The 13,103-nt window shown below is 44.1% G+C and overlaps 1 protein-coding gene across 1 annotated transcript in view; it reads right to left on the bottom strand.

Annotated features, from left to right (window-relative positions):
* Positions 1-366: 366 nt before the first annotated feature.
* trrap (transformation/transcription domain-associated protein) overlaps positions 367-13,103 on the bottom strand; it is a 79,768-nt gene continuing 67,031 nt past the window's right edge. The window contains exons 67-73 of the mRNA XM_053341282.1: positions 12,669-12,930; positions 6,602-6,827; positions 5,957-6,174; positions 4,958-5,142; positions 4,001-4,204; positions 2,160-2,354; positions 367-771 (exon numbers count right to left, since the gene is read on the bottom strand). Coding sequence (XP_053197257.1) covers positions 487-771; positions 2,160-2,354; positions 4,001-4,204; positions 4,958-5,142; positions 5,957-6,174; positions 6,602-6,827; positions 12,669-12,930 — 1,575 coding nt within the window. The 3' untranslated portion in view covers positions 367-486. The remainder of the gene's footprint in view (positions 772-2,159; positions 2,355-4,000; positions 4,205-4,957; positions 5,143-5,956; positions 6,175-6,601; positions 6,828-12,668; positions 12,931-13,103) is intronic.

Here is a 13,103-nt window from a genome sequence, read left to right as displayed (position 1 = left end):
AAAAACCCAGTAGAAAAATTGTAAGCTCTTAATGCAGGCAGAATACGACAGTCACAGCTAAAGAAAAAAAAACACATTTTTCCCCCCGTCTCTTAAATTATATAAAAAAAAGTCCTGTTAGTTTTACTGAGTTGGCTCATTATGACACCAACACATATTTGTACTGCCTTCTTGTCATATTTAAAAACACGACGAGAGGCATCACAGATAGATTCCTTGTCATTTAGCTATAAAAATAAATAGAAGTCGGAGGAGAAGTTGTATTTTCATAGAAAGATTCGCGTTGCAAGCCCCTGTTCAAAATAATGTGACAGTTAGGCTTTTGTTTCAACTTGATTCCGTTTTGCAAAGTATCTGTGTGTTCTTGGAAAAAAAAAAAAAAGTCCCAGGTGTCCATCAGGCTTTTGTTACAGTGAAGAGCAACACACGCTTAAACAAATCTCATCTCTGTTTGTCAGATACGTCGTAAAAGTCAAGTAAAAACTCTCAGAGCCAGGGGTGCCAGGCGGGGTCCATGCGGCACAGGTTGTCCAGGCTGTTTGCTGCGGCCACCAGCGTGTTGACTTTGCTCTCCCCTCCCTCGAATTGAGCCAGGTTGTGGAGGCGGGTCATGATGGCGGTGACGGCTTTCTGGACCAGTGAGACCAGCTGCTGGGAGTCCATGTTCTCTGGTTGGCCTGCCGGGGACAGCGGCATGGACGTGTCCTCTTGGGTCTTCTTGTGCCAGGCGATGATCTCGTCGCGAAGGACCGCCTTCAGGATGCCGTCCACCTATCAGAGACAGAAGAAATCAACAATTTATTTATTTTCAAGTGTTCATATTTCGAGACATTTTATTGTGAGTGCTCTGTGGGCCTTTTTGACTATCAGCTAATAAGTTAGAAGTGAAATCTAGATATGCTATTTTTTTTTTATTCAGCAAACTTCAATCTTCACACAAATTAAGAAAATTCTCTATATATACACTAGGTGTGAAAAAGCGTGATAACAAATTATGCACAAACACGAGCGTTTCACGGCCCTGTTTACTTGCTCGTGAGATTCCCGGCTAATTGGATAAGTTGTCAATTATGTGTCTGAAGAATGCTGGAACGCTTTTAGTCCGTCTCGGGAGTGAAAGCAATAAAACGTGATATGACTTCGCTTTTGTGTAAACCGTTGCCGCCGATCTCGAACACACAACCTAAAAACAAAACTGTTGCCTCCAATATAGAATGTGTCAATCTTCCTAAGGGAAATCTCTCTGTGTTGTTAGCAGCTCATTATGGCGACAAAGAGCTGAAATACATAACCAGCTACACCACGATGGGGCCGCAACACCAGCAATCATCACCTAACTTAGTACACACAGTTCCCAGTGTTTAAGTGCTTCTATGGTTTCAGGCTGTAGTAGATTGTTTATACGGTTAAAGGCTTCACAATATTTGAGTGGATGATTGCTACGTGTTTTGTTGTGTTATTCCCCGGAGACATTCTCTCGGACCTCAAGGAACGCCGGACTCTGGCATCCGCCTTTAAACTGGTGGAGTGCTCTGTTTATTTGCATCTTAAAGTATGAGCTATACATAGACACCACACGCCTGTCATTACCGCCCTGCTGGAGATACTCTACGCAGACCGCTGTTTGTCTTTTTCCTCATTCAGTGTTTTTGTTTGGTTTGGTTAATGTTCTCTCTGGGTTTATCTAAGTTTAAACGCTCGGCCATATCCGGTAAAAAGTTCAGGAGAGCATTCGCTGCATCCTCAGAGTGAAGTTTAAATTCACTGGCACAGCTGGGCTCACTGAACCTCAACCTCAGAAATCTCCTACTTGGGTCAAGTTGAGCAGAAATTTCTATTTCAATGTAACACTGTCACAGTTTGATTCAACGTCTCTATAGAAGATGTTCTTTAAATACAGACATTCAGATTTTTAACTCATGTATAACTGCTTGGTTAAAGCTAAAATGATAAAAGGCTCAAGTGTAACTGGCTAAAGTTAAAACTATTGTAAAAAACCTGTATCTCATAATATATTTGAAGGGGAAAGCCTCTAATCACACACTATACCCAATCACTAAATTGACTACCCTGAGCTGTAGTATTTCAGAAAACACAATATTACTATATAATATTAACAATAAGAGCTGTACTATGTTTGACACTTGTAGACAAACTACCTTAAAGTTTGGCTGTGCGAAGCATCGAGCCACAGCGATCATGGAGGCGGTGAGCGGGCCGGAAACCCCGATGGTGGTCAGGAACTCGGAGATGTTCGGCGTCAGGCGGAACGGGACGGGCCGGTTGGCGTCCAGGTCGCCCGTGGCGTCGTTGATGTCGAAGCGGAAGTAGGAGACGTTCAGCTTGCCGGTGTCCTGAAAGCAGAGGAAGTCAAATTTAATTTACAGATCAGAAGTGTGTATATAGAGGGAGGATGTTTTAAATAAAATGTAAAATGATCTAGAATTATTCCTCTTCCTTCTAGACCACATAAGCCCTGTAAGAAAATGACTCTCCTTCAACAGAGGCTGGGGGTGGGGTGGGGTGGGGGGGCATTCACAAAACAAGCTCACACCAACCAAATGGCTGCCGTTATTGATCTGCGTGCCCCCGACACAGTAACCTGTCAAACTATCAGCAGCAAAACATCTATAATCCTCAATTTACTCCCACCCCCCCCCCCCCACACCCCCTCCTGCCGCCGTCGCTCTCTGCTGACTTAAACATATACAGCCAAGTTTTCATCTTTAAGCCTGCGTTTATGTGCGAGAGGGCCGCTGCACGAGAGCCGATTCCAGGGAAAGATAAGCTCCCTTATATGAAAAGGTGAATGGCTCTGACAGCTTTATAGTGGAGCATTTCATTGCAGCTTGTGCTCCCTTCTCCTCTACCCCCCCCCTCCTTCCCCTCCCCTCTCATTTCTCTCTCTCTCTCTCTCTCTCTCTCTCCCACTGTCATTTGCTCCTCCAGGCCCTGGTGGAGGACCTCAAGGCAGTGGTCTGAGACACCAGCAACCCCCAGGAGACTCCGATAAGCTCCGCAGACAGTTGGATGTGGAGGCAGCGCTCAGAATGCTAAATCGCCACACTAGTAACCGGCGATGGCTTCATATTTTTGGGGCTGGTGAGGCAAAATGACATGAACCAACTGGGATTAAGAGTGAGAAAATGATGGATACTGGGTCATTTTCGGAAATAATGTCAAAAATATTAGAGGAGATCATTTACCAGGAAATTCAACGGATTCTCATGATGCGTTTATGAAGACAAGGTGTTGAAATAATCAAGTCTTTAGCTAAAATTAAGCCCCCGTTGACACAAGCGGTGTTTCATAAATCTTTTGTGTTGCGGCATCACTGTCTCTATAAAGGCTGACTTGAAGGAAACATGAGGTCTGTATTTAGACAGGGTGGGGCGCGATGTTGAGGCTGTGATGTCCTGTCCTTGCACTCTCTCTCCTCATCTCTCTGTTTGTGTGTATGTGTGTGTGTGTGTGTGTGTGCGTACACTCTCCGCACCATAATCCTCCTGTGTCTAATGGGATCTGCGGAGTGGAACAGGCAGAGTGGGGGCTTAATACCAGCACTTAGCTGCCCGGAGGAACGCCTGTCAGCAAAGGCCGATTAGGATCAGAGGGGAGGGGTGGCCGACTGACACAATCATCTTTAATAATGACTTTGAGAAAGCTGTCTGCGGACCCTGAGCATCCAGACGGATGCGTGTGGACGCGCACACAAACACACGGCCCTCTTCAAATTGAAACGTCTTTGATAGCTGGAGAGCAGAGGGACTGCGTATAATGTTCTGTCAAAACATCCTTCGCATTGACAGCAGCTGGCTGACTGATAGGCCGAGCGTGAATGTCATCGGGGAGAATGGTAATTCATATGGCCCAGATATGAAGCGGGTAACGGTGATCTCTTAATGCATCTATGAGAGCGTGTATCTATTGAATTAGACGTCACACGGATCCCGTTCGCCCTTGATAAGTCTTGTTCGTGTGTGCGCGCGTGTCTCCTTACCTGAGCGATCTGCAGCATCTCGGGGTTGAGCCGGTTGAGATGGAGCATGAACTCGGCCAGACCGATGAGGGCCAGCTGAATGGTGAACATCTTCCGGAAGGTCCAGTAATCGGTGGCGTTGGGGAAGGTGTGGAGAGCCCACTCCTTCAGCATGCTGCGAGGCACCATGTTGCCCTGCACCTCCTTCAGGATGTCCCGCAGGACCTGGTGGTGATGAGGGGAGGAACAGAGGAAGTAGAGGTTAGGGTAGGTGGTGCTGGATCTCAACAACACTGTAGACATGATTTAGTGTCCACATTCCACTTTGCTGCTGGATTTTTTTCTTAGTCGGGGAGAAAAAGTGAACCAGAGAGCAGATCATGTTCTGAAATGTTACAAATAAATGTCAGAGTTTGGTATTTAAGAATCAGAGTGTGAAGGCTTTTCTTTTCTTTTTTTTTTACTGGTACCATTTAACTTTCAGTGGTACAAATACCTCTGTAAGAGACACAAGAGATACTTTACAATTTCTCTAGAAACAGCCACAAAAACACTGTAAACTGAACAAACTAGACTTTAAAAATATGACACTGGATTTTAAAGGATAGTTTCAGTGAAAATCTTCAGAAACAAACACTGTGATCCAACAGGTTGTTAACTTGAAATAAAACTGAATGACTTTTTTTTTTAAACACTCATTTGTTGTGTGTAAAGCACTTAATTGTAATGTTGGTTTTGAGAAGTACAAATAAACTTTATTATTATAATCACTTGCAGGTAGGATTCATGTTGACTTTTACACCTATTACCCTCTGATTGGTTGATACAAAAGCTTATTAAAGGCCACGTTTAAATTACAGGATTCATATTGACACAGCACTAAACGTCGTCCCAGGCTGCACAGCTGGATTATGTGCGGTCTATATTATATATGTGTGTGGATGCGGATCGGTTTATATGGTCGACCTCCATCCGTACCTGGTGGCTGGCCTGTGTGCCTCTGGCCTGCACAGTGGCCAGACGATCGTAATATCGGGAAATGGGGTTGTCATGCTCGATTCCCTTCTTGGCGCAGCGCTGTTTGTAGATTTCCACCAGTGACAGAGATGAAGGGTTGTCCTCTACTAGCCGCATCTGAGGCGACACTGCCACCACTCGGGGCACTGGAGAGATGGAGGGAGGAGACAGGGAGTAGATGAGGAGGAGAGGGAAGAGCAGAGGGAGGAGATAAGGTGAAAGTGAAGGGGGGAAAAAAAGAAAGAGGAGAGGTAAATACAACCACATCAGTGACATATAAACTGTAAACATTTGGCTGCACTTGCTAGCAAACAGACTTCCGTTGTTTTTTTTTTTTTAACCACGGTGTAAACCCTCAGATTTAAAACCTAACAAAAATACTGCAGAGCCGGGGAAAACAGCGGCACTGGCACTAAAGGCGTGCCATCGATCAAACACCAAACAGGGTCAAATAAGGGAAAGAAGAAAAAAAAAAAAAAAAAAGGCTGTGCTTGGGCTGCACCGCTGAAAGCAGTCTAAACATTTACATACACTGGCACCCCAAATCAAATCAATACCCGCCATTCCAGTTGGGAGGAAATGGGTTAGAAGGGACTGTTGAATTCCCCGTCCATATTTCCCCTTAAACAAACCAATCAAGTGCATAAATTGAGAGTGGGCAAACATCTGGGTGGAGGCAAACCACAAGGGGACGACAGGAGAGGAAATAGCGCTTGAAAGTGAATTGAAACTGTGTGAGTGTGTGTGTGTGTTGGAGACAGAGACAGAGAGAGAGAGAGAGAGAAAGAGAGAGAGAGGTTCTGATGTCCTAAAGCTCTGATCAGATGTGTGAAGAAGAAACCCTGTCTTGCTATCTCAATGTAATCCTGATAAATGTTTGCTACTTATCCTAAAAACATATCTGACACACAAAGCACCTACAACACACTACCCCCTATCTGTCTTATCCCTGACTCCTACCGGTGAAGAAGAGGTGTCTCTTGGTGGTCTCCTTTCTCTTCTCCAGACAGGGGTTGAGGAGGCGCAGGAGCTGGAGGACCCTCTCTTCTCTGCGTGACTCGGTCAGGCAGGCGTCGTTCATCACCAGGTACGGGTAGATCTTGCCGTTGTGGCCGCGGATATAAAGGCGACGTGCTGCTGTGTTGTGCTTCTGAACGATTTCCACTCTAGGCATGAACCTGGAGGAAGAGAGAGAGAAAGAAGTGTGGGTACAAACTCTTCCTTTGAATGCTGTGTATTCATTTTCTATTGATTTTTTCCCCAATAGGTGCAAAGGTTAAGGATACATTTCAGATTTTGTTCTACTCAAAATTATCTGGATTGAACAAATATAGAAGTTTTGGATTGGATTGACCTTTCTGTGGGTTTCAGTCTTATTAAGTATACTTTATACATTCTCTTACAACAATGACACTTCTAGGCGCACCTTGCATTTCAACCCCTCATGTCTCTCTCTATGGTTACTATAATAAAGGCTCATGAATGCCCTAAAAATATATCTCTATAAAAAAAAAAAATCTTGACAAATGTATTCTAATTCTAGGACCTCTAGAATGTAACATGTGCCTGAAGGAGCAGAGCTGGGTCAGGGTTAGAGTCTGTTACCTGGCGATCTTGATGTAATAGTGCGTAGGTTTGGGCATGAGGAACTCCCCGGGGATCTCCACCTCGGCCGTCTGCGCCGAGAAGTTGCTGAGGAAGCGGCACTTCTCTTCGATGAGGAAGAACTTGGGCAGCTGCTTGGTCTTGGCCTCCAGGATTTTGATCCACTTCTTGAGCTTGGAGATCAGATTGTGAAGTTTCATAGAGCCTGGGACGCTGAAGTCAAAGTCTGGTAGGGAGAGGAGAGGAGAGGAGAGGAGAGGAGAGATGTTGTTATGGTTACAACAAGAATCTTCTGACGGCCACCGAAACTCACATGTGATTCGAGCAGCTTTTTAAAGAGCGTCATGGAAACAGAACAGAACCTGCAGCGGCCCTCCAATCATGATTTCAGTCTAAAAAAAAAAAGACTAAATAACAGGATCATGGTGATTTAAGATCAATAACTAAAAGCTGAATGTGGTATTTAAAGCTGAATTACAAGAGTTGATGTGTTACACTTTCCCCAACTATCCTCAAAATACCCTTCAGCAAGACACTCACCCCACCCCAAATAGTTCCAGTGAATCTGCTCTAAGCCTCCAACAGTACAAGACTGTAACAATAGTGGGCAGCTCCCAACTGTGTTTGTGTGTGTGCAACCTTTAACCTCCCCCGCAGCTATATGCTCCAAAACCTGTGCTAAAAATATCTAACGTGTTTCTTGGTAACCTTGTCAAATAAAATACCGTAAGGGGTTAAAACGCAAGAGACGTTGCTCAACATAGAGTATGTTAAAGCAGAGAAAATAGAAGAGGAATAAACAGAATCGAAAAAGGATGATGTTTCGAAAAGTGGAATGTTTCAGGAGCGTGAACAGTTAAGATTAATTACAGTGAGATGTGGGTGTTTACTTTACTGTTATTTACCCAGTAACATGGACTAAGAACACCTTGTTTTTCACAGTGATGGCTCAGGGAAGGGCCGTTGCTACACAAACTCGCATCTGGGAAATGGCCATTATAAATATTGTGTTGCACTGTTGGCCGCTCCACCCGAACAGCGTGGTGCTGCAGTGCCTTGCTTAAGGGAACTTGACAGATAAGTTATTCATGGCAGGCAGGCAGCACAAGGAGGGCTGTTTGCTCTATCGACTTAAAACTCCCTTGTGGAGACTGGGAGCTGATTAAATTAGAGCTATAAAAATGAGAGTCTTAAAGTATTAAATTCCTGTTTCAAGTCACAACTCATATTGCACATAACATATTGTGATGAGCTGCGGTAATAACAACGGAAGGAGGGAAAGTGAGACAGGCAGGTTTTCCATTTTAGAGAAAAGCCCCGCAGGACATCTCTGTAACATGAATGCACGCACACACACACACACACACACACACCTACATCTCCTATTTCAGTACACCCTATTGTGCCGCCTGTTATAATGAATCCATGAAACTGCAAGGCCTTGCCATTTCAAACGTTCAATCCGAGACCTCCTAATACTTTAAATAAGCCCTTTAAAAACAGCCAATGTTCTTTTTGTACTGGTCTTATTTCGCTATCCGTCTGCCTGCAATTCACCTGCCTCGACAGCAGAGGTAAAATTGAAACAGTCCTGAGAAATTGCAGCCTGACAATTCGGCGCCATAAAAGTGTATAATGCTTACAAATAGAAGCGAGGCATGCTCCGCTCCTCTATAGCCATGAAGCCATGTAGTAATATAATTCCACCTTTATAGACTGATATAAAACCTTTTAGTGGTTTATATCTGGAAACACAGGAGTCACATGTATTATGTTATATATAAAACAAAAAACAACAACAACAATCTCCAGATATGCTTTAAGATGTACAAACCATAACAAAAAAAACCCCTCAATTATCTCATTCAAATCCTTAAAATGACTATCTAGCTCAATAAAAATTCCAGTATCATAAGTGAATATTTCTCATTTCCAAAGTGCTTCAAATTTCCTGTATAACCTGACTATTGGACAGGGATTGGCCTATTTATTTGTGATGTCACAAATCCTGCTCGTTGGCCCGCCTCCTACTTAAAAGCAGTTTATTCAATGAGCTTTGAGAAGCTTTCTACTTTCATCAGATGAATGTGAAAAAAGCTTCTCGTGTCAAACTCATGCTCATACATCATTCTGCACAGTGAAGCTCAAACATCCGTCTTGTTTTAAGGTTCAACTACACTTCTAACATGGGTCGTTCTACAAATGTGAACGCTTGAAAGCTGTGGAGAGCTTCAACGTGTTCACACCTTTTGTTAAAAATCAGATCAGTGCTGGATGAGATGATGTGCATCACACATTAGCGAGTGAGCAAATGATGTAGCACCCATCCTCGCCTTAGGTCACTTTGTTTAACTTAAAGAAAAATTAAGTGACAGTCAGGAGATGCATGACTCGTCATTTTAGTGGGATCCAATTTGTAAACCTGACAAACATTGTAGCGCCACCATCAGGCCAACCACAGCAAAGCAATGACACTTAAATAATAATTATTATCAACCTCGCTACATAAATTTGCACAAAATTAGGAAGGTGAGAATGTTAATCCTTAAACATGAATGATTAAAACTGCAGACAGTTACAGAGCGATACTACAGTAGTGTTGTGCAGTGAGTACAATACAGCCAGGAAGACCAAAAGAGAGTTATTTTCACTGGCCCTGGACTCATCTTTGACCCCTGCTCTGTCAGCTAGCAGGGGGATAGAATGCTGAGAGAATGAATGCGGTGTGGAAAGTAGCCAGGCTGCTCTCTGACCTGTGTGTGGAAACGTGCACTGCTATTCTGCCCTATCTGGCCCGCCTGACAGACCACAGAGGATCTGCACTGCTGCACCAAATTATGGCTCCAGTATCAGGAGGTAGCCCACCTCTGTATATAGGCCCATTATTCCCTCATGTACTGCCCTGCTCTGAGCTCAGTGTGTGACTGCATGTGTGTGTGGTGGGCTGGAGTCACTTTATTATGTCCGATTGGTGGGTTGAAGTTGTGAGCGTTTCAGAGGTCATTTCAGCAGTGTGGAAGAGGTTAGACACATTTCTGGCTTCAAGCAGGAAAGATTCACATTTTAAAAAGGTTATTACTGAGGACTAACTGACGGTACACAGGTGCTAAGCCAAACCGCTATACAAAATTAAACTGAGTTGAATTTAACTATGCTAAATGTCATTTTAATGAGTATTCAATAGGCACACAATTAAAAAGATAGGAAACGTGTGCAATTTTTTTTCAGAAAAAGCCCTTGTGACAAAAGTCTCCGGAACAGATCCATTGCTAAAACAGTAACTCATGCAAATAGCATTCGCCGTAATTGGATTTGAATGCCTCCCTGCTGCCAAATGTTATATGTGCACACATAAACCCATATTTTCCGGCCCACAAACCCTGTGAAAGCGAGTGAGCCACTAACGTGGTGCGGGGAATGGGAGCTTGGCTGCTCAGCAGCTCTGTAAACCCTGTTTGTTCCGCTCTGGAAGGCTTGTGTGGTTTCAGTCTCTGTCGGCCCTGCTCCCACGTTGCCGTGGGGACAGCTGGGTAGCGATGGTCGGCGGGCACCCTGCGAGGCAGAAGCCCTGGTGATGCCTGGCTGCGTGAGCACAGCTGGCACTGCAACATCTGGTAAGATTCATCAGCACAGCGCTCCCTCTGAGTCTCGCTCACCCTTGTTTGTGCTGTTCATTCAGTCGGTCTGTGTGCTGTTTGCATGCTTTCGCCCGCTGCTGCCATCACACCTGTCTACTTGTGTCCTCTGAGGCCCTCATTCCTATTGTTTTCTATTTGCTAATCTCCTCTTCCATCTTATCTGTAATTTTCTATGCTCGTCGGATTCTGGCTCGCCCTCACTGCGGCTTCGCTCTCTCTTTCTGAGTCAGTTGATCATTTTCTCACAAGCTGCTTTTCATTCACTCTCCCTGTCCTCCTCTCTATCCCAGGGCCAAACACATTAGCTCTATTGGCCACTCTCAGGACCAGTGGAGGGCGAAAGCACAGGAGAGACTGAGGAGCAGGCAGGTGGAGGAGGAAGCCGAGGGAGGAGTAGCTGTGTGGAAATGCAATGAAAAGGAGACACTGGGTTGTTCACTTTGTGTGTAACTTAGACAACATGTATGTGCAGTCAGCCCATGGGAGTGAAAAGAAGTCAGCAAAGAGGTTTATTTGAACGCTGAAAGCCGGGGGAGCTGCAGACGGTCCTTGTATAAACCGGGTCCAGTGAACTGTGGTTCAACTCCCTTATGTAATGTAGGAAAACAGCCACGTGGCTTCCCAAAAACAGGGGGATGATTGTTTTCAGAAAAATGTCTCAGAGGGGGCCTTGGCTAAGCTAGCACTGCACCTGTCCTGTTGGATTCAACAGCTTGCACATGAATCCCAACATGCAGGCCAAAATGACTGGAGGCTTCATGGCTGCCTTGCAAGCATTCACATGAATATCACAGAATTTCTGTTTTGAAATATGTTAATCTGAAACTGGGGATAGATGAGAGAGCTGTCTCCCATCACCGAGTGTCTTCCAACTCCAAATCTTTGATGTCAACATCAGCATACAAACACCTCAGAGGACAGATTTGAAAGAAGAAAATATGCCAGGAGGATTTTTTTTGGTTACAGGATTAAAAAGGTTTTCAATTTGGAAATACAAAATACATATAATTGATAATTAACTGTGTCAATGGGTCACTTCAGTGATGATAAACAGCAGGGTACCTGCACACACAAGGTTTTTTTTACCTTGGTAATTAATTGTCAATTCTACTCTCTAATGACTGATTAATTCTGTAATGGGAACATAATAGCAACACTGGGATTGTTTTAGACCGATAAATAGCCAGAAACGGGAATTAAGCTTTTCATCTCCGTGCCACAGGAGCTCAAGTGGCTCTACACTCTTGAATTCAGCTACCTGCGACAACTGTTTATGAGCTACATTTGCTTTTCACACAGCAAGCAGCCTGTAAACAAACTCTTGAATTCCTGACAAAGAGGCTCAACTTCCAGCTCCAACAACAACAAAACACCGCTTGACTGGTGGCTAGTAGTAATTTACCTAAATGTGGTAATTTGCCTAACTGGGGTTTCACTATATTTATACTTAATAATAAAAGGGGAAAACATTGTTGAGTGCCAGGATGGTGGAAATCATTTCATTCAGGCTCTGGTGGACTTTTGAGTCTATAAAACTGCATTGAGATACATTTCACAATGATATAAAAATAATTTATTACAATAGGTTTCAATAAAGAGATGTACTATAACAAATACTTTTATATAGACTTTAAAGACTGGACCTTTACACTAGAGTTCACTGTTTCAGCAGAGGCAAGAGCACACACACACACTTCTGATTTACTTCATCAAACCTGGATGGGTTTCCTGCCTCTTGTGATCATCGCCACATTGCCGCACCAGCTTAGATTAATAATGGAGCTGACTTGTGTGTAATCAAAACTAGTGTGTGTGTGTGTGTGTGTGTGTGTGTGAGCAGTATAATAAAGAAACAAACACAGAAAGAAACACACACATACACACACATGTACTCAGACACCTATTTCTGTCACCGGGCCCAACCCCTCCCTGAAATCAAATCATCTGGTTGGAAACCTTAATTACATTGCAGAACACCACTGCTGCAGTGTAGTTTAGCTCTGGCGGCGCTGATATGAGCAGCTTGAATGGCCGCGCAGATATTAACGGACCCCGTTCAATATATTTCTACAGACGTCGGCTGGGCAACCATCTCATCATTGAAACTACTGTGGATGTAGCATGAACGCTGCTCTCGTTTGCTGAATGGCTGCTGATGTCTGACACGGGGCTGCAGGGAGAAGAACTTGGAGGTGTTGCCCATTCTGTTTTTGCAACCTGCCTGAATGTCACATGTTGTCAAATACTCACAAAGCAGCTCTGTTGGTTGCCTTAAAACATGTGCTTCACATTTTATGTCTTTTTAAAATGTCAAAGTGTTGAAATGTAGTTTCAAAAAGGTCAAAGTGATGTTTTTTCCCTGTCTCTTTTTCTTTCTACCTCCTACACAAGCCAGATGTGTATATTATTATTTTTTAAAGCCAACCAACCTGTTGTGAACTGTCCCTTCATCTTCTGGAAAACAGGGTCTTGGGCTGTGGCTTGGGCGCGGCGGGCTAGAGACTCGGAGGCGGCGCTGGAGAACATGGTGGAAACATTGGAAACGTTCTCCAGGCCGACGCCGAACGTGCTGACGAGCTTCTTGACGAAGTTGAGCGTGTGCGGCGTGATCTTGGCGTCGGACACCGCGCCGCTCTTCTCAAAGGCCACCGAGTAGCATTTAGCCAGGCCCTGTTGGAGCTGCCTTAATACCTGCAGAGAAGATAAATAGTGGGTTAGATTAATATTAATTAGAGGTGCCTGATTGGAATTATTCACCTTAATTAGGTTGAGTCTGATTTCTGTCAAATGGATCAAATTTTAAGCTTGAGTACCTTGATGAGCACACATTGAAGAAACAAAGACACATGCGTATTTCTTAAGGA

The sequence above is a fragment of the Scomber japonicus genome, chromosome 20, assembly GCF_027409825.1.
Source record: "Scomber japonicus isolate fScoJap1 chromosome 20, fScoJap1.pri, whole genome shotgun sequence".
NCBI classification, from domain to species: Eukaryota; Metazoa; Chordata; class Actinopteri; order Scombriformes; family Scombridae; genus Scomber; species Scomber japonicus.
This window is presented reverse-complemented; position numbering and strand designations above follow the sequence as displayed.